General features: G+C 53.4%; 8 protein-coding genes across 8 annotated transcripts; 6 read left to right on the top strand and 2 right to left on the bottom strand.

Moving 5' to 3' along the window:
- The first annotated feature begins 16 nt into the window (after positions 1-16).
- Positions 17-1,997, top strand: CC84DRAFT_1167342 (uncharacterized protein). The gene is made up of 3 exons (XM_018179160.1): positions 17-428; positions 482-729; positions 776-1,997. Exons 1-3 carry the CDS (start codon positions 377-379, stop codon positions 1,709-1,711), a joined length of 1,236 nt encoding a protein of 411 aa, XP_018032601.1. The 5' UTR covers positions 17-376; the 3' UTR covers positions 1,712-1,997.
- Positions 1,998-2,738: 741 nt separating this feature from the next.
- On the top strand, positions 2,739-5,994 carry CC84DRAFT_1198450 (cell polarity protein-like protein; the record flags this gene model as incomplete). The annotated part of the gene is made up of 3 exons (XM_018181565.1): positions 2,739-5,069; positions 5,127-5,450; positions 5,502-5,994. The coding sequence occupies 3 exons, from the start codon at positions 2,739-2,741 to the stop codon at positions 5,574-5,576; spliced, it is 2,730 nt and encodes a 909-aa protein (XP_018032600.1). The 3' UTR covers positions 5,577-5,994.
- A 255-nt stretch (positions 5,995-6,249) lies between these two features.
- CC84DRAFT_1167339 (alpha-L-arabinofuranosidase II) lies at positions 6,250-8,269 on the top strand. The gene is made up of 3 exons (XM_018179159.1): positions 6,250-6,675; positions 6,783-7,277; positions 7,341-8,269. The coding sequence occupies exons 1-3, from the start codon at positions 6,470-6,472 to the stop codon at positions 7,819-7,821; spliced, it is 1,182 nt and encodes a 393-aa protein (XP_018032599.1). The 5' UTR covers positions 6,250-6,469; the 3' UTR covers positions 7,822-8,269.
- A 1,209-nt stretch (positions 8,270-9,478) lies between these two features.
- On the bottom strand, positions 9,479-11,103 carry CC84DRAFT_1208311 (NAD(P)-binding protein). Its single transcript, XM_018182156.1, has 3 exons — positions 10,644-11,103; positions 9,623-10,593; positions 9,479-9,576 (listed from the first exon to the last, which is right to left on the bottom strand). Exons 1-3 carry the CDS (start codon positions 10,906-10,908, stop codon positions 9,547-9,549), a joined length of 1,266 nt encoding a protein of 421 aa, XP_018032598.1. The 5' UTR covers positions 10,909-11,103; the 3' UTR covers positions 9,479-9,546.
- Positions 11,104-11,191: 88 nt separating this feature from the next.
- Positions 11,192-12,277, top strand: CC84DRAFT_1167337 (uncharacterized protein). The gene has a single exon (XM_018179158.1). The coding sequence runs from the start codon at positions 11,302-11,304 to the stop codon at positions 12,244-12,246; it is 945 nt and encodes a 314-aa protein (XP_018032597.1). The 5' UTR covers positions 11,192-11,301; the 3' UTR covers positions 12,247-12,277.
- Positions 12,258-14,542, bottom strand: CC84DRAFT_1126408 (uncharacterized protein). The gene is made up of 3 exons (XM_018175743.1): positions 14,278-14,542; positions 12,697-14,212; positions 12,258-12,646 (listed from the first exon to the last, which is right to left on the bottom strand). Exons 1-3 carry the CDS (start codon positions 14,523-14,525, stop codon positions 12,281-12,283), a joined length of 2,130 nt encoding a protein of 709 aa, XP_018032596.1. The 5' UTR covers positions 14,526-14,542; the 3' UTR covers positions 12,258-12,280.
- Positions 14,543-14,657: 115 nt separating this feature from the next.
- On the top strand, positions 14,658-16,565 carry CC84DRAFT_1262213 (P-loop containing nucleoside triphosphate hydrolase protein). Its single transcript, XM_018185134.1, has 2 exons — positions 14,658-15,487; positions 15,608-16,565. Exons 1-2 carry the CDS (start codon positions 14,960-14,962, stop codon positions 16,487-16,489), a joined length of 1,410 nt encoding a protein of 469 aa, XP_018032595.1. The 5' UTR covers positions 14,658-14,959; the 3' UTR covers positions 16,490-16,565.
- A 451-nt stretch (positions 16,566-17,016) lies between these two features.
- On the top strand, positions 17,017-18,779 carry CC84DRAFT_1252850 (uncharacterized protein; the record flags this gene model as incomplete). Its single annotated transcript, XM_018184371.1, has 4 exons — positions 17,017-17,081; positions 17,137-17,176; positions 17,225-17,397; positions 17,486-18,779. The coding sequence occupies 4 exons, from the start codon at positions 17,017-17,019 to the stop codon at positions 18,777-18,779; spliced, it is 1,572 nt and encodes a 523-aa protein (XP_018032594.1).
- Between the last annotated feature and the right edge of the window lie 350 nt (positions 18,780-19,129).

Raw genomic sequence — 19,129 nt, 5'->3', positions numbered from 1 at the left:
CCAGGCTTGGACGCTTTCGGCGGCATCTATTCTGGTTTAGCCACAGGCTGCATGATCTCCAACATTGAACACTGACTTACATTTGCGTGCGGTTAGTACTGCTAAGTGAACGGATACCTGTCGCGATAGGATATACCCCATTTTCCTGCGAGTAACTGTAGAGAGTCCGTAACGTTTTGTGGTCGGGTCCAAGTACAAACAGCAACGGCGCAGCTCCCTTCACCGGTGCTCTCTCGCGACTTCCCGCGTACGTCTCCATCAACATTCCATCAGAATCCATCGGATTTTCAACCTTCACTGGTCAAAAACATATTGAAGATCGCAATAAAACCACACATACGCCGCCGCAAGCCCGCATCGCTCCAATAGAGCAGATATGGCAAACCCCGAGGACGCGGCGACTGTCCTGGAGCAGTTCATTCACGATGGTACGCAGACTTTCTGCTGCTCTTCTACGTATGCTGACATTACGAGCGTGTAGTCGCGAACTTGCCTGCGGAAATAACGCATCTGTTTGAAGAAGTGCAGGCAAAGGATGAGCTTATTCAAGAAGCGCGGCGGACTATTGCGACTCGCGACAACAGCCTCCAGAAGTTCATCAAGCTCAACGGCAGCCTGGTGCAAAACCCCAAAGAGGAACCATACTCGAAGCTCATAGTTGAGCAATATGAGCGCTCACAGATTCTGCAAGAAGAAAAGATCGGACTCGTCGAGAAAGCCGCTGCCTTAGTATGTATCCCAATCTATATCTATCCACTTCTCTGACACGCTGCAGTTGGACCGGCACGTCAAGCGGCTGGACTTGAAGTTGAAGAACTTGCAGGATGACGGCTCTATCTCCACAGACCCCCAGCTGCCCTCCTTACTGAGGGAGTCCCCTGGTAACATGGTTCCCCCTTCCTCGCTGAGCACGACCGGCGCGAACACACCGCTACAAGCTGTGTCTGGCAACCAAGGCCCCGGAGGAGCAAATCTAGCGCACGCAGCCATCGCCCGGATAGCGAATGCGACCAACCTCACTTCCAGGATCAATCCAAGTCTACAAAATATGACGCAGCAGGCCCTGCTCAACCAGCAGCGGCTTACGAACCAGCAAAGCGCTGCCCAGGCAACAGCGCGGCAAGAACGGGAGATGTCTGCCGGCAGTGATAGTAAGCGTCGTCGACCAAACCTGAGCACAGGGCCGCTGCCAGGTCCGCCATCGTCGTTGGGGCGAGCATCTTCAATGGGACCAGGAACGCCCAAGCCTGCCACGCCAGGATCACGCGCAGGAAGCGTAGGACCTAGCAGATCGCAAAAGCATCCACTAATGGTGAAAAAGGCGAAACCACAGCAACCACTGCGCAAAGCTGCGCTCACGGCCAAGTCAGGGAGCAACAAGAAGCGCCGCAAGGGCGGGTCACGGGCGTCGCCGTCCACGACAGCCGACGACGAGAGCGTGGCCAGTGAGGCAGGCACTGAAGACGAGGAGATGGCTGGCATGGGCAACGGCGAAGGGGACGATGAAGAAGATGAGACAGACAACAGGAAGTACTGCACATGCCAACGTGTGAGTTTTGGCGACATGGTGGCGTGCGACAATGACAACTGCAAGCATCAATGGTTCCATTGGGAATGCGTAGGTATAAAAGAGGAACCGGTAGGGGACTGGCTGTGCCCGGAGTGTTCGAAGCTGCCGCCCACCAAGATCAAGCGAGCACCTCGGTCGTGAGCAATCTCACCGGAACATGTACGATTGACGGCGGGGCGAGGATAGATGATCGATAGGGATATGGACCGTATCGGCGTATCTGGGATGGCGCACGGGCGCAGCATCTGGCAAGGGTGGCGGGCTGCAGGGCTGCGGAAGGGGCGCAACTGACAGCTGGTGGGCGTTGATGTTAGGATAGATCCGGCCGGAGGTCACGATACCATGTTATACCTGCCTTTCTGTAAGATTGCGGCACTGTGCATAAGGGCGAATCTCCACATGGTACTGGGGCAGTGACGAAGCGTGGGCACCGGGTCTCGACTGTGGCCGCCCAGCGAGGCCCGCAATTTCCAAGGGTGGGCGCGTGGAGGATTGCGGTGTAGTCGGCTCGCGAAAAGCTGCGGCACTGTATATGCACACAGGGACGAGCCGCGAGGTACCACGGCGCGCGCATACAGGCCAGACATGGACGCAACATCGGGACACGTGGTGGCAACGCACGTTGCACAGGATCGTGAGGCTGCGATCGACCGTGTAGTCTTCGACGGTCTCTGGAGCGGTCGACGCGGGCGGCGGATGTGCGGTGCGCCGTTCGGGCCCTGTCCAACCAGGCCAGTTAGCGCTGCCCGCGACTGCCAACGAGAGCAAGCAACCCGCGCGGCCAAGCGTCGTAGTGCCTGTGAAAGGGGCATACCGACATTTTGAGATGCGAGTGCCTTTAACTCGTCGCTGCCGCTGCTCCTCCAAGTCCGCTGCAGCAGGCCTCCGCGAAGCGTGACGAGTGTGCCCCGTGCCGTTGCTCCCTTCTTTGTTGTTGTTGCTGCTGTTGCCGTTGCCGTTGCCCTTCGCCCCCATCGCAGCTGCCGCTTCCGCTCCTTGACCGTCTCGATACACTTTGGCCTGCGTTTCATTTCGCGACTGCGACTGCCCCGACGAACGCCTTCGCCCTCGCATGGCCCACTGAAGAGCCGCCTACGCACTCCGACACACACTACACCGCGCCCAGCGCCCGCGCCCGCGGCCAAGCCAAACACGCCAGCACCACACGATGAACGGGCGCAATGGCACCCTCTCGCCTGTCTCGACCGACAGCACCGAGTGGTCGCCCATCGGCCGCTACCAGAGCCTCGACAACCCGTACTCGCCCTCGCTGCCCCCGTCCAGGAACGGCGTCACCCCGCCAGGCAGCATCCACAGCAACGTCGATGGGCGCATGTCTGGCGGCATGGCCCGCAACGGCAACCCCTCGCCGCCGAGCTCGGTGGGGCGCTCCAGTGACGGCACCGGCTTGTATGCCCAGAGCATGAGCGACCGCGGCATGAACGACCGCAAGATGATGGCGCTCGAGGAAACCCTCTCTGAGCACTACCGCGTGCTGAAAGCCTACCTGGGCCCTTACCTGAACGACGAGAAGGGCAACCCGCGCCCGAGCAGAGCAAAGGACAAGCTCACGCGCCTGTCAACGGTGCAGTTCCAGGAGCTTAGCACCGACGTATACGACGAATCAATCCGCCGCGAGCAAGACCGAAAGCGCGGCGGGCCTGGTGCTCCAGGCAACGAGACCCCGAAGCACCTTCTGCCCAAAAACAACTTCCACCCAAAGCGCAACCAGGCGCGACAGAAGCTGTCCACGTTGCCGCTCGAGCGCTTCCGCCAGCTCGCCACCGATGTATTCTACGAACTTGAGAGAAGGACGCCGCGCTTTGCTGGTGGCGACATGCCTAGAAGTAGCAGCCCCGCCGGTAGTATGGCCAGCAGGACCAGCAGAGGGGCTCCCAGTCGCGTCGGTACACCGAACAGTATGCGTGGCGGCCGTCCTCCTCCTGGTGGATATCGCAATGGCCCTCCGCCGCCTGGTATGATGCCTGGGCCACCGGGCGCGCTGCGCCCTGGCTCACAGCCTAACGAACTTGGACGACCGCTTCCCAAAACCTTCCAGTCGAACACCATCGTGCCGAACAAGGGTACCATGGTCGAGGACGACGACGACAGCGGCGCGGATGACGACGATGCCTTCAACTTGGAAGGTGCTGCAGCTCGGCGACAGACTAACAAGAGCGCGAAGAGCATGAGCGAGGCACAGGAGAAGATGATATCGGATCTGGAAAATCAGCTATCGGAGCTGCAGGCCAAAGTGGACTCGTTGGAGGGATCATTGCGAGACAAAGACGCAGAGCTGCAAAAGGCAAAAGATGCAGATAGCGCGCGCGATACCAATACGGCATCGGAGCGAGCAGAATGGGACGACTTGCGTTACACATTGGAAGAGAAAGTTGAGAAAGCCGAGAACTTGAATACCTCCCTACGTTCAGAGATTGACCGGTTACGGAACGAAAACGCAGACTCGGAACGGAACCTGCGTGCTCAGATCGCGCACCTGGAAGCGAACCCGCCTCAAAAGGCATACGACAGTGACAATGAGGAATGGCGACAGCGCTGCGAGGAACTGGAACGTGAACTTAGCGAGCAGCAACAGGTGTCTGAAGAGGTCCGCCGGGATGCCCAGATGTTCTTGCAGGAAATGCGGGAGCTGTCATCACGGAGTGATGCAGCTGTCGAGAAGGAGGAACGTCTCGCCGGTCAGGTCTCCACCCTAGAGGCCGAAGTCAAAGAGTGGAAGACCCGTTACGCACGTGCCAAGACGCAGCTGAGGAGCTTGAAAGCATCGTCTATCGGTCTGGCGTCTCTCGCATCTCCTGACATCAGCAACTATACCCGCGACGCTACTCTCAGCACTCCAGATGGCGCTGTCAAGGATGTCCACGTTACCAACTTCCAATTGAGCATAGACGAGCTGCTCCAGGTAGCGCGCAGAGCTGATCCTGAGCAGGTGCTCGAGAGCATGAGGCACGTGGTGAAGTGCGTACGAGCCATCACTGGGGATATCGACAACACCTCGCTCTCCCAGCTCGCGTCTCCGACTAGTAGCGTGAGTGGAGATATGTCAAACCCTGAGAAGAAACTCAAGTCGCGCGTCAGCGCCACCGCAAACAATCTCATCACTGCGAGCAAAAATCACGCATCATCTGGTGGCCTTGCGCCTGTCAGCCTGTTGGACGCTGCAGCTAGCCACCTTTCCACTGCTGTGGTCGAATTAGTCAAGCATGTGAAAGTTCGGCCGACACCCGAGGATGAACTCGACCAGGACGAGGAAGACGATAGACCCATGCCCCTCAAGCCCAACGGTTCTACCTCTAATGTCGCGAACGGCAATCCTGTGGGTCTTGGTCTCGGCCATCAACGCCAGCGTAGCAAAGGTGGGAGCAGCGAATCAACCAGATATAGTGCGTACAGCTCGCCCTACAGCGGCTACGACCGTCAGAGTTACGGCGCAAACGGGTTGGGTTACGAGAGGGAGCAAGGCATGACCGAGTTTAAGGTATACTAACATACCCCATGCGCAAAAGCTCGCAAAACAAGTCTTACAGGGTTGTAGAATTATCTCGAAGATCAGACCGCCCTTCTTGTTCAGAGCATCCAGCCTCTGGTCAACCTCATTCGCTCTACTCCTGTTTCTACACCTGCCGATGAGCAGCTGATTGACAACTACATCCAAGATATCTCGCGTGCGGTGCAGGACACGGGCAGCCGCACCTACGACGCTGTGAGGGAGCTTTCCAGCCCTGCTCTGAAGAAACATGCAGTGCCGGTTGTCGAGGTACTCGAAGACTGCAGACAGGACATGCTAGCCACGGACATTGCCGGAGGTGGACGAGAGAGAATACCCCCACTAGCTTTCAAGACCGCCCGAGCTCTCAAGGTATGTCATTCCGCGATCTGGGGTGAATTCACCTGGCTAATGTGGACGTAGGAGCTCGTACTTCGCGTCGACCGCATCGAGACAGGCGAATTGACTGTTGACCAGACACTCAAGAGTGAATTTTGATAATTTCTGCTTACGACCGCGCTTTTGTTCTACACCCATACTCTCTTCAATCCGGTTTCCAGTACACGAATCTTTTGGATTCACTCTAATTTTGGCACGGCGTTTGGACACCATCATACCGTCCCCGATTGAATACCGAGACGGATGCTAATACGTTCATACTTGATGCCGCTACGCACTCTACCGCTACCTATATTTAGTGTCTTGTACGGTTCTTGGATTTTTCCTTCTGCTTGGATTCACGCGTCATCGAGTATCGGATTCTATTGGATCCTACGTTTTATACCATGTTTTCAACAGAGGATAGAGGTGGATTGAAAGGATCGCTTGGTCGAATTATGGATAGGAGAAGGACGGCGGCGCTAGAAGGGGGTTCTTGGTGGAGAGATTCACGATGTGTGTAGGAGCGGTGTGGAGCAATATACTATCGTTAAATGCTGCTGTGCGATGTCATGCTGGTCGATGTGTCTATGTCTGAGTTGCTCAGTTAATGTTCCGATCCTGCGCCTGAGCAACGAATGCTCATGTTTGGATTGTCACAAGATACAGTCGCAATGAGCGGGATCATAATTCCGTTGAAGCCACATGAGAGCAGCCGCGTACGTCCCTTATATCTTTACGTTTATACATGTATTTGCACTTGAGGGGTACGCCTGCAGCTCTACCACGCCAACAACGCCAACCACAATCGCTGACGTCACCCCGCCTAGTCACACGCGCGTTTCACTAGCCACAAGCAAGGCGCACCACCTCTGCCTACGCCCCACCTACCAACTTGCAGTCTGTCACTCCAGCATCCAGTTTTCAAGTCAATCTCTACCTCCCTCCAAGTCCCAAGCCGAGGCCTGCTTCGAAAAATACCCACTCAGGAGAGTTCTTTCAGAGAAGCAAGAATGGCGCAGCACTTTCCCGGTCAGCAAGGCGCGCCCGCGTACAACGACCACATTCTGACGATTACGGATCGCACGTGCCCGGATCCGTATGTAATTTGGGACAAGGGGACGTTTTACATGACGTTTACGGTGGGGGATCGTGTGGAGGTTTGGGCGGCGGATAGTTTGTTTGAGTTTGAGAAGAGGGCGCGGAAGGAGTGTGTGTGGTGAGTGTTTATCCAATTCTGAAGCGGGGAAAATTTCTGGGGAGAGTTGGTCAAGAGCGTGGATCTGAGGAAAAGCTGGGCTGGAGGGAATGTGCTGATTAGTACAGGCGACCACCACCTGACAAGGAGTACTCTGGCGATCTCTGGGCTCCCGAATTGCACTCTCTGCATGGCCGCTGGTATGTTTACTTTGCGGCTACGGATCCGAAACACGGGAACAAGTCTCACCGTATGTTTGTTGTTGCCGGACCGCCTGCAGATCAGGATCCGATGGACTCGTCGAAGTGGGAGTTTGCGGGGCGGTTGGAAGGCATGCCGAAGGACCAATGGGCGATTGACGGCACGGTAATTTCGTTGCACGGCGGATTGTGCTTTGTGTACTCTGGATGGCCGCTTGGTACGGGGAATGATGAGAGCAAGCAAGAGATCTATATCATCGAGATGGTTAGTCCGACGCAATGCCAGGGCCATCCGGTACGCATTAGCACTCCAGACAATCCATGGGAGTACAGTGGAAAGAGTGGCATCAATGAGGGACCTCAATTCCTTTGCTCTCCTGATGGCCGGTGGGCTGGAATCGTCTATTCGTGTGCAGGAAGCTGGTAAGTCATCCCCCTCCCAAACCCAAGATTCTCGAGTGAACAGCTGATGACTTGTCCCAACAGGACCCACGAGTACAAAATGAACATCCTCCACTTTACCGGCGGCCACCCCCTCTCCCCACAGTCCTGGCACAAATCCCCGTTCCCCCTCATCCAAGCCGCTCGCGACGACACCCCGCCTTACGGCCCTGGTCACGGCAACTTTGTCACCGTCAACGGCCCAGGCGGCCAAGAGGTCTGGGGAGTCTTCCATGCCACAGACGCAAAAACGGGATGGGACGGCAGAAAAGCGAGGATCATGCGTGTAGGGTGGGGTGAGCATGGACCATTCATGGGAAATGGGTATTGCGGAAGGTGTTGCAGTGATGTGGATCATTTCTTGCATGGGTGTGATGGAGGCGCTTGTGGTGGTAAGGGAAATTGTGGGGGTAAAGGAGGGCTGACGGAGGCGGGGAGTGGGTTTGGGGGACAAGAAGACTTGAAAAGGGAGGCGAAGGAGCTTTTGGGGAAGGGGAAGAAGGCTTTTGGTAAGATTTTCAAGTAGATATGGAAGGGAATGCTGTGGATGAGAAACTACACTACCGGTAAGGTAATGCGCCACGGAATTGCTCTGTAGACCCATAAGATCTGCGCAAGTGGAAGGATACGGGGACAACGAGAACAGGAGACAAAAGGCCTCCCCTTGACCTAGCTATAAACATGCCTTTAGTAGCCCGCAAACCCATCATGGGAACCCCTAGGCGTTGAGGCTTCATTCTCCTCTGGAAGCGAGTCTATCTCTACTTGCAACGCGCTTTCAGGCCAAACTTTCTGCGCCATGGCGTGTTCAGCAACGTTTCGGAAGAAAGCATACCACGATTCGCCTGACAGCTCGGTCAGACACCATTCATGGATACGGAAAGCCTTGATTAAGGAAGTGTTGAACTCATGAAGAACATATTTACGGAGTACAGACTTTTCGTATACATCGTAACAGGAACGCTGACTGGTGCTCGCTTGTGGCGAGTTAAGAGGCGTCTTATAAGCAAAATATGATTGCGTCACGACATGTTCTCGAGCCGGACACATTCTTCACATCCTCTGCTCTCTGTACAGCTCTTCTCACTTGCTATCAATCCACTTCTGAAACAGTCCATCGTCGTCCGGGTGGGACTGCAACCGATCTGAGTGCCTAGCGTCATTTGGGCGACTGTCAAACCTAGATTCTTGAGCTGTGATCTTATATGACAACAAAAGCTCTTCCAATATTGTACGTTTGTGATCGTTTTCCATGCAGAATTATTGTCTGGGCATGGAGTTTTCTCGAATTCGAGACCACAGCAACACAGCCATGTGGTCCAATTGGTGTCCCACAAGAGCAGACCCCAGTGGAGAACGCCATTGATAAGGCAAGCACAGTTTTCTTTCCATGACTTTCTGTCGACGTGGTTGAAAAGGTGTCTCTTGGAAAAATCACCGAGGGGAGGCGTGCTTCTCCTGCTTGTTGAATGTGACGATTCTTTGGGAAAATCGCGACGCTGTTCGACGATTGACTTCCATGACTTGGCCTCTTCCGAGTTCAGAAAACTACAGCGCACGCAAATTCGTTCCTCTGCCTAAGCTTCCCCTTGCGCCGTGTACCATGACACGTTGACGTCTAGTCGTATCAAACAACAATCTTCTCCAGCGAGTCTGTAACCGCTTCGTCTGCTGTATGATTCTTCGACTCTCTCAAACAACGTTTCTGAAGGCCCTCTACCATGTCTTTGAGGCAGTGTCGGCTGGCTGACCGCACTCATAATATCTGTCTACATCATGGTGCACATACGATAATTTGTCTACCAACATCATCGAAAATTCTTTGAAAGCCTACTACAATGGATAGTATTCAATCGGATGAGGACGGAGAAGGAAAGACGAGCAGTGCATTGCAGAGAAGCTGTAGCTCTTCGAGTGGACAGCTCATCGTTGGAGTCTGAAGATATTGCAGAGGCGGCCTCGTTGTGGACAGCTAGTGCACGCTCCCTACGAAGCTGGCACACACCGTCACTTGCACCGCTCGATTATATATTCAGATGAGCCTTGTTGATAATATCGGGCTTGCATGATGCATGCATGGTACACGACAGTCTATTATACGCAGATTTCCTCTGGCCACTGCAAAGAGACACGCAAGGCTTGGTTCCGCGATGGTGAGCGTAGAAACGGGAAGGTTTAATCTTGTCAAGAAGGTCTGCATTGTTGTCGTACATTACGTAGTAACGGGAACACGAAATATGCTGCAAACGAATCAACTCCACTCTATCACTGGTTTGATTACCTAGTCCTATGTTAGCAGGTGGGATTTCTGGGTAATCGTGACTAACTTTGCCGGCATGCAAGTCATGTATTGCATCTTGTACCTTCTCAACCGGGTACGTCCGACATAGCTTCTCAATCGGAAAGTGGCCTCTGCTGTGCAATTCTACAAGCGTTGGTATGAACTTCTGGGGATCGCTGTCCCCTTCTATCACACCTATCAGTCTCTTGTTTTCCAGCAAGAACGATAGTGGATCAAGAGAGATCTTCTTTCCGGAAGGCGGAACCCCGACAATAGCAGCGGTTCCAAGTGGCGCCAGACACTCGATCATGACTTCAATAACGCTGATGATGCCAGTGCAGTCGATGGCGTAAGCTGCACCACCTTTCGTAATTTCCTTGATAGCCTCGACAACATCGGTCAGTTCGCGCGAGTTGACTGTGTGCGTGGCACCGAGATCCTTGCCCATGTCCAGCTTCTCCTGTACAATATCCACAGCGATGATTATGCCTACATCCAGGTATTTCGCAGCCATGAGTGCTGTCAGGCCTACACTACCAAGCCCAAAGACCACGATGCTGTCGTCTTTGCCTGGCTTCAATACATTCAGCACGGTCCCCGCGCCAGTCTGAAAGCCGCATCCTATGGGCGCGTAGATGTCCATCTTGTCCGGGTGATCGCACTTGACCACGCACATCTCGTTGACAACGCTCATCTTCGCGAAGCTGCTCTGCCCAAAGTATTGACTCCGTACGCTTGTCCCATCTGTTGTCCGCGCAGGTGTGCTTCGATCCGCGATTCGAACACCGTTCTGGTTCACGTTCGCGTGTGTTGTGCAATATGCAGGATGTGATGTTCTACAGGGTGTACAAGTACCGCATGTAGCGAAGGAGAGTAGGACGGGGTCGCCGATTCGGAGGGACTTGTCCTTGACGGAGGAGCCGAGCGCGCGAATATAGCCTGCGCCTTCATGGCCGAGAATGGCAGGGAACTCTATCATCGGGAGGAGTCCTTTCTGGACGACGATGTCGGTATGGCCTGGATGAAGTCATTAGTTGCAATCGTCGCGGAGCCAGTATGAAACGCACATATACCACTGTACTTCATCTCCACCAGCACCTCATTCTCACGTATTTCATCCAAGACCACATCTTGCATCTTAAAGTCCGCCTTCGCTTCCTTCACGACCAATGCCTTGGTCTTGATATTCTTGAGATCGCTCCTCTTCTCCTGGACATCTTGATTCTCGCTGCTTCTGGTCAAATTCCCAAGAAGCGAGATGTTCTCTACGTGTTCAATGGTCGATTTGGGGTCGCGAATGAACTCTGGCACAGCCGCTGGGACAGTTTGCATGATGCGACGCGCAATTCTTTAAATTCAGCGCTGCTTTGCTACGATAGTTTCGGTGTTTGTTTCTCAAGGGGTCTACGACGCGTCCGTACCGCGCTTAAGACGCGATACATCTTGCTGGTCAACACCAAGGACGGTGAAATGTTAGGCACGGGTACGGTCCGCTGCAATGCTTCGACAGAGCTGAGAGACGGCGTCAGGTACGGGATGAAACGATGATGCGGGGCAAGTTAGCGTCGGGAAGAGCTGCTACTTCGGCTATGTCGGTTGCTCCACCCTCCCGACATTCAGCACGTGAATCTCGTCGGCAACATCTTTGCCTCGATTCGCTGTCAGACATTTGGCTTGTGGCCTATCAGTTCGGGACAGAACAAGACCAGTATTTTCACACCTAGCATGGCTCAGTTTGCACGGTGTTTTTCCACCACTGTGCGACGCTTAAACAATGCATCCGCCTTAGAAGCTTGCTCCGAGATATTCGCGCGATTCGGCGACAAACCAATATCAGTCCGCAAGCAGTTGCTGGATGCCAATCAATTGCACCTTCTAAACATCACTCTTGGCCGCTCGCCCACCTCGACGCAAGCACCAGCGAACGGAACTCCTATTCCTGCCGGGTATCATCTGGTTTATTTCACGCCATCCATCTTGGAAGCAGAGTTGGGTGTAGATGGTACCGACAGGACTGTAAACCCACTCTGTCCATTTACGCGTCGTATGTGGGCAGGTGGGGAATTACAATGGACTCAGGATGAATCATTGCTACTTCGCGTCGGGCAAGAAGTCCAGGAAACAACGAGGATGCTGTCAGCTGAACCCAAGAAGCTCAAATCTGGCGGCGAGATGTTGGTCGTCGGAGTTGAGAAAACATTCGAGAACGACAAAGGCGTTGCACTCATTGACAAGAGGAATTGGGTTTTCCAGAAAGAGATCACCGCTCCGAAAGCGCCGCCGCCACTACCAGAGACCAAGCCTCTACCAGAGGGCGACATCACGCGGGATGTCAAACAGACTTATACTTCACTGTTCCGCTTCTCGGCATTGACGTTCAATGCGCACAAAATTCACTATCTACCTGAATGGTGTAGGGAAGTTGAAGGGCACCGCGACGCAGTGGTCCATGGACCCTTAAACTTGATCAATATGCTTGATTTATGGCGTGATACTGCGAGAAACGAGGAAGACGTTGCATTGCCCGCATCAATATCTTACAGGGCCATGAATCCCTTGTACGTGAATGAGCAGTACCGGATACTGCTGCAGAAGGATAACAACCAGTGGAACACGGAAATCTGGGACAGCTTTGGTAAACAGAGCATGAAAGGGCACATTATCTCGTAGTTTCAAAACATCTGTGGAAACAATATCAAAAGGGTTAAGCGAACTGATCGAATCCCGCAAAGTGAGACACCGCTTCCGGGCTCCAATCTAGCATACCGCCTTCTCCAAACGCGAAGTCACTCTCAATTTGTGAGAACAGGTACTGATTTGCCTCATCTGTAGTCCAGGACCACGGCGTGACAGCATTGTCAAGATCTCCACCCGGCGCCAGTGAATTCGCTGGAGCGGCTCCGCTGAGTTCCAAGGCGTGAGATTCTCCGCGAGAAGGCGCAGCGCTCACAACATCAACATTAAGATGTTGAGTGTTCGATGCAGCACTCATTATCCCCACATCGTCTGCCTCCATTGCAAGTCGCGCCGCTGTAGTTCGATCGAGATATTGAAAGAACAGTTGCAGCACCTGGTCTAAGTCAGCTACATCCATATTCGTGAATTTACTTAGTGACGCACCCAATTGGTGACCTCCCATGTTCGCTGTAGCTCTTGCAGACCAAGCAGACAGAGCTTCGCTCGGTGTTCCGCAATGGTCTGCGTGATGCCATTGGACCTGCGCAGATGCGCAACATGAATGCAAAGTGTATTGAACAAGTTCGTAATGACGTGAATCTGAGCATGTCCCATGGTTCCTTCGGAGAGCATGTCTTCTACTATTCGTGAATTGCGAGCCGCTGCATGCAAGGCGAAATTTGCAGCTTCCGCGTCCGATTCTTCTGCAATGAATGCGGACCGGTGGAGGAGGATGTGCAGGTTGTTGTATGCTAGATGAAGCATGCTAGCCTGGAAACTGGAGTCTGCGTCACTGGATAGTTTTATTGATGAGCCTAGTTGTTGCTTCCATTGTTCCAAATCCCCTCGGATCCTACTCCTGTCGTCTGTGGACAGTGTTCGATTGGGTAAGTACCCTGCATCTACCACTTTTCCAAGCAGGATGGCGAGCTGCGTCATGCCAATTGTGTAAGCCTTGTATCTGGTAACGCTGGTAGATGTTGTAGACGGATCGAAAGCGAGCTCGAAGTCTGCTTCAGACAGCATCTCAACATCGCAATCGTCGTCTCGTATTCGATTCGGGAGTCCAAGTGCAGAGCTACATTGCCGCTCGCGGACGTAAATTGCCCACCAAATACGCCTCCGAAGCCTCGTCGAGTGATTTTCATTTTCTGAACCCGAGCGATGAAACGCCTTCGTCTGAGCTAGACTGATCACAGCACCGATCCAATGCCGAACGTCTTTCTCCAGCAATGCACCAGCTCTCCAGAAGCTCATCAGGAACAGAGCTTGGATAACAATGAGCTTCTTCGTTTCGTACTCCGCGTCGTAGATATCCTTGGCTCTGGAGTAAAGCTGGTATTTGGCTCGGTGCCGGTTGCCCCATCCGAGCTCTTCAAGTGTCGACTCCTCGCAGTGTATTACGCCAATGAAGAGCATTGCTTGGAGTAGTAGCGGTGACATGCTGCCACTTTTGTGGACAGACCATATTTCCGGTTCATCTACAACAGGGAAGTGGGGGTGAAACCATCGGAAATAGGCTCCTAGCAGCTTCTCCCGTATTGGAGCTGGTGGGAACGTGAACGCTCCATCTTCGTGGAGGTTCTTCATCCTGGTGCGTCTCCGCTCAGACTCCCACTGCGGAATGAGCGAGTCTGCACGAGCGCCGCTAGGAACAGAATGTCGCAGGCGTGGACGCTTGTATGCTCTAATTGTAGGCGCAGATTCATCGGTAACATATCTCAGAGACGTAGACTCTCCCAGGAAAACATCATCTTCGTGTCTGTCTGGCTTGAGTACGGCTTCTGAAGGTTCTTGCCGGACTTCAGACACGGCATCAGTTTGTCCAGCCACGGTGCCGGGCAATCGTTGTGGTATAGGCTGCTGTCCTATTTCTTGGTGAGATCCTGATAGTGAGGCTAAGGCTTGAGATGCTGCCAATTCCTCGTGGTTGCGCAGTGTTGTTACATGCAGCGACGATCTGCTTGTATCAGTGAGATCATCATCCAGCCAATCGCAGCGCGATCAGGACAGGAGCAGTCTTACACAGGGCCATCCTCCAAACTCACGATTGAATCTAAGCGCGATCTGAATTCGGGTGTTTCCTCCGTCACTCGTGGTTTGCGAGGGTGTTTTCCGCGCCTTGACTCTCGAGTCTCGCAGGGTGCATTGGCAGCGACGCAATTGCGGCAAGGTCGGCTTTCGACAACATTGCATTTGACGCGACGGGCATTGCATGCCGTGCATGCCAGTCGGGCGCGTTTGCGACGAGGCTGCCCGTCGCGGTCTGCCATGTTGCCGTTGCGTGGCATGGAAAGAAGTCGGCTATGAGTTCTCCGCCCCACTGTGAAAGCGACCGCCCGAGCCGGAGGCTTCTTTGGCATGGGAGAGCGGTCCGCCACGGATGTCACGAGCAAGTGCTTGGCATTACGAAGAAACTTGGGGAATGTTGCGAACTCGTTGTTCGCACGTTCTCCGTGTACTTTCTTCGTCGTTGTCGTTTTTCTCGATCGTTAGTTAGGCAAGTACGGCACAGCCGTAGCAGCACTGGCTTTACTGGACCAAGAGCTTACCACGCAGTTTATCTATCATTCCTGCCTGAACCGCCAGAAACGAATGAATGCAGCGATAATTGAGTAGCACTAATGCGCGCCGCTCGGTAACAGCAGTGTGAAGCGGCAATAGCAAGACCAGTATCTATGCCGAACACGCAGCAGCTGTAAAGAAAATGCTTTCTTTCGTCTACGGAGCGGATGAATTCATTTACGTACTAGGAGCATGTCTTTTGAACTATGGCAGTGCGATTGGTGCTGGGATGTATCAATCTGCCACGGCTGGGGCTCCAAAACAAATCGCTGGAAAAAGAGAGGCCAGCCACCATGATGATAAGGAAGAAGTTCTGTCCGTGCCGTCGACAGAGCTGCCTCACACCTTGAACTCAGCACCACCCAGCGGTGTTGAGATTCAGACTGCTGCCACTTCCCAGAAAACATCCGTCTCTGTTCAGAGCCAGCTGAATCAATCAAGCCACGCACCGACTCGACCTGCTAGTCCGAAGCGAGCAAAGCTGGATTGGACCAGGTGGACGACAGCTCCGCGGAAACCGGAGCAGTCAGAGACCGAATGGCAAGAAACCCAACTACGAGAACAAATCCGCAACTTGAAAGTGGTTTTCGAGGACGACGACGAGTCCATCCTGGAGATGGCGGACGTTGCTGGTTTAGATTCAGTCAAGGCTGCCCTCGACGAGTTCGCGGTACGTTATTTCATTTTCCAGAGCCTGGATATTAGCGCTGAGAACAGCCGACTGATTCCTTACGTTCTGGAGGTGCAGCGCGCTGATGGTGCCTGTGACTACCTACTGACATATGAACAGTGCTTCTTCCTTCACTTTCCTCACCTGACTAGAAACCTCCGCCATCGCTCAGCCACGGGAATCCTGCTCTTTGGACCACAGGGAACTGGCAAGACACTTCTAGTCAAGAGCTTTGCGAAGAAGTACAACCTTACCGTTTACGACGTCCGCGCGAGCGCAATCATGTCCAAATTCGTGGGCGAGTCAGAGAAGTTTGTGAAGGCCCTCTTCAAAGAAGTTAGGGCTAACACCCCATCGGTTCTCCTTCTTGACGAATGCGACGGCCTGCTCTGTAACCCTACGAGGGATACCACCCAGTCGCACAACTACCGCCTACTACAGAACGAACTCAAGAACCAATGGAGCGACCTCATGTACTCAAAAGACGAAGTGATCATTGTGGGTGTTACGAACAAGCCCCACGATATTGACATGGATGGATTTGGCAGACGGTTGTCGCTGAAGCTGCATGTTGCGCTCCCAAATGCAACAGGTTGCCAGGCCATCCTGAAAGGGGCACTTGACAGACTGCGTCACACGCTGAGTGATGACGAATTTTCTAAGCTGGGCGCATTATGCCACGAATGCGGCTTGTCAGGTTACGATATCGATTGTCTGGTGGAGGGGCTTCTGCGGAGTTCACTCCGCAAAATAGTGCTGTCGGCACATTTCCAACGGCTGGATTGGGTTGAAGGCACCATTCTCGTACCATGTGATGAAGATGCCGACGGCGCACTGGAGGGTCCGTATGCGCACTTGGTTGAGCACGCGGAGGAAGTCTCATATCGCCCCTTTACCGTTGATGAGGTGGAACATGCAATTCATCGCGCAAGACCGACGGTTGACGAAGAGATGACACAGCAACATACGATGTTTGCGAGTCAGTATGCAACGGAGGATTGAAGAGCGCGTCGCTTGGCTGGCGTCTAGCAGCAGGACGGAGAGAGAGAGCAGGCAAGCCATATCATTTTAGAATAGCATAATATAATCCTCAGTAAGACCGTAGAGTCTCTACAAACCCATCTGAGGCTACGTTGGATGGAGAAAGACAACATCTTAGCCGCCCTTGTCCTCCAAAGTTTAAGATTGACCATTTAGAGTCGAGACTTGATCGTTGTTCGTCGGCTACGCTTACAGGGCACTATGTGGTCTAGCCGCATCGAAAGGGCTGAACAGTGTGGCTGGCGACGATGATGCCGACAAGCCTGTCAAGAGTGTCGGAGTGAGGGGTGATGAACGAGCCGGTTCCATGGGATGGGTCGATCTTAGGCTTTCTAGCCCATCACGTGCCATGCTTCTCCCCGCCGCTAAGTGCCCCGACACCATGCAGAACATGCTGCAAGAAACTCTCACACACCGATCAACGTCCTTCTCCAGGTCGCTCTGTCACGGAGTAGCAGCTTCGAAGTTCCTCGTCGTCATGCTCCACGATGTCGGCACCGGAGGACCTTTATCGACCGATCAAGCGCATTCGGCAGGCGTGCCAGAACTGCAGGTATGTAGTAGCCGAGGGTATCGCTAATTTGCGACTGATTCCAAAACGCATGCAGGCGAAAGAAGGCGCGATGTACGGGCGAACGCCCTGAGTGTGTAAGTATACGGATGTGTACCCGAACTACTCCAGCTGATGGAGGCCAGGCTTTCTGCGTGCGACTTGGCCAATCATGCACATATAGCGACGAGGAACCTTACCAAAACTCGAGCAGTTCTAGCAGCGACAAGAAGCGCGGGGATGTCACTACGATGGACTTGTCGGACAGGCTGAATTGCTTAGAGAATCAGATGGCGGACGTGGCGCAGACACTTCGAAAGTGCGACCCCCGCTGGCGTCATCCTTTCACTGCAAACAATTGGGGCTAACCGGAATAGTATCGCGACCACCGTCCAGAACATCTCCAGAAATCTGCCCAAAAACGGCAACACAAACGAGTCTTTGAGTAGCCAGAGCGAGGAGCCAAGTGGTGTTGTCCTTGACGGTACTCAGGACTTTACTGCTCTGCCATCGAAGGATATCCTCCGCTCAACCGCCGATCTCTATTTCAAATTCTGCCACAACCAGCCGTACTCCCTCTTCCACGAGAGCAGTCTTCGACAAAGAATTGAATTAGATGAAGTCCCGACCCACCTACTATTCGCCCTTCTCGCAAGCACTGTGCGCTACTCGGACGATCCATACTTCGAGGACAAGAGCGCTGCAGTGTCCGCCTATGCTTCCCAGTCATGGAAATCTATTGTCATGCCATGGAACGGAATCCAGAGTGAACCCGAGTTGAGCATTGTGCAAACTATACTGCTTCTAGCTATCATCGATTATACAGATGGCCGGACTCAAGGCTCGTGGATAAAGGTAGGTCTGGCTATTCGCTTAGCTCAAGATTTTAGACTGCAGATTGAGCCAGAGAAGGATCTCAATCCTATACAGCAAGAGGAACGGAGACGTGTGTTCTGGTCCTTCTACCTTTGCGACAAGTTGATATCATGCGGTAGGGAAAGACCAGCCGTAATTTTGGACGATCAATGCAGACTTCAGCTGCCAATCGACGAGAACGAGTTTCGGAATGGAAACTATCAGCAGACTCCAACACTGGAGCATCTGATTGATGAAAACGCCTTCTCGGTCATCTCCACTCTCAGTCCGTTTGCTGTTGCGGCTGTCATGGCGAGCTTGCTTGGCAGATGTGCACAGTACGCGCTGGGTGAGCAAGAGGAACAGACATCCAGCGGCAAAACTTTCCCCTGGAACCCACGATCCAAGTACTCTTCTATTCACTCGTCACTCCTCCAGATCGAATCGGAACTCGGACTGAGCGAATCGCTCGTGGAGAAGATCACAAACCACTTTACATCTTCTGACGGTACCATTGATCAACATCGAGCGGCACCGTTAGTACTGTCCCACGCCTTGTTTTACCTGTGTCAATGCCTCTTATATCACCCATTTTTATTACGCCAGCGCCTTGTGCGGCTCGGCCAACGTTCCCCCCAGTCGTTCCTCGCCCAGATATTTCACTCCTGTCGGGCAGCTGCAACATCACTGTCGAAGCTGATGGACGAGGTGAAGTCGCTCTGCTGCGAGACCTTGTCAACAAGCCATGATCCATTCTACGGCTATTGCACAATGGTAAGTCTTATTCGGCGCTGTAGTCTCAAGACCTCCGCTTACCATCGAAAAGGTTGCAGGGACAATACATAGTATGTTCCTACAGTCATCGGATCCGCTCATCGTGAATGATGCGACGGTCTCTTTCGAGTCGAGCCTTCAAAACTTACTGGAATTATCATGCTATTGGAAATCCTGCGGAATGATGCGCTCTCGACTTCAAGACTTTCGAGACAGCAATGGTAAGTTGCAACCAGCCCCATCGTTACTCTTGTACTGAAGGCTGCAGCCAAGTATAGTCAGCTCGTAGACCCCGCCATACAGGAAGTCCATCTCTCATCTGCCGATGCAAACGACCTTCTTGAATGCCTCGATTACTCCCGCATGTCTACAACTCCGCGACGGAAGTCAGAACCCAATTCCACCTCTCAGCTTGCGACACT

This window comes from Paraphaeosphaeria sporulosa (assembly GCF_001642045.1).
Source record: "Paraphaeosphaeria sporulosa strain AP3s5-JAC2a unplaced genomic scaffold CC84scaffold_9, whole genome shotgun sequence".
In the NCBI taxonomy this organism is placed as follows: Eukaryota; Fungi; Ascomycota; class Dothideomycetes; order Pleosporales; family Didymosphaeriaceae; genus Paraphaeosphaeria; species Paraphaeosphaeria sporulosa.
This window is presented reverse-complemented; position numbering and strand designations above follow the sequence as displayed.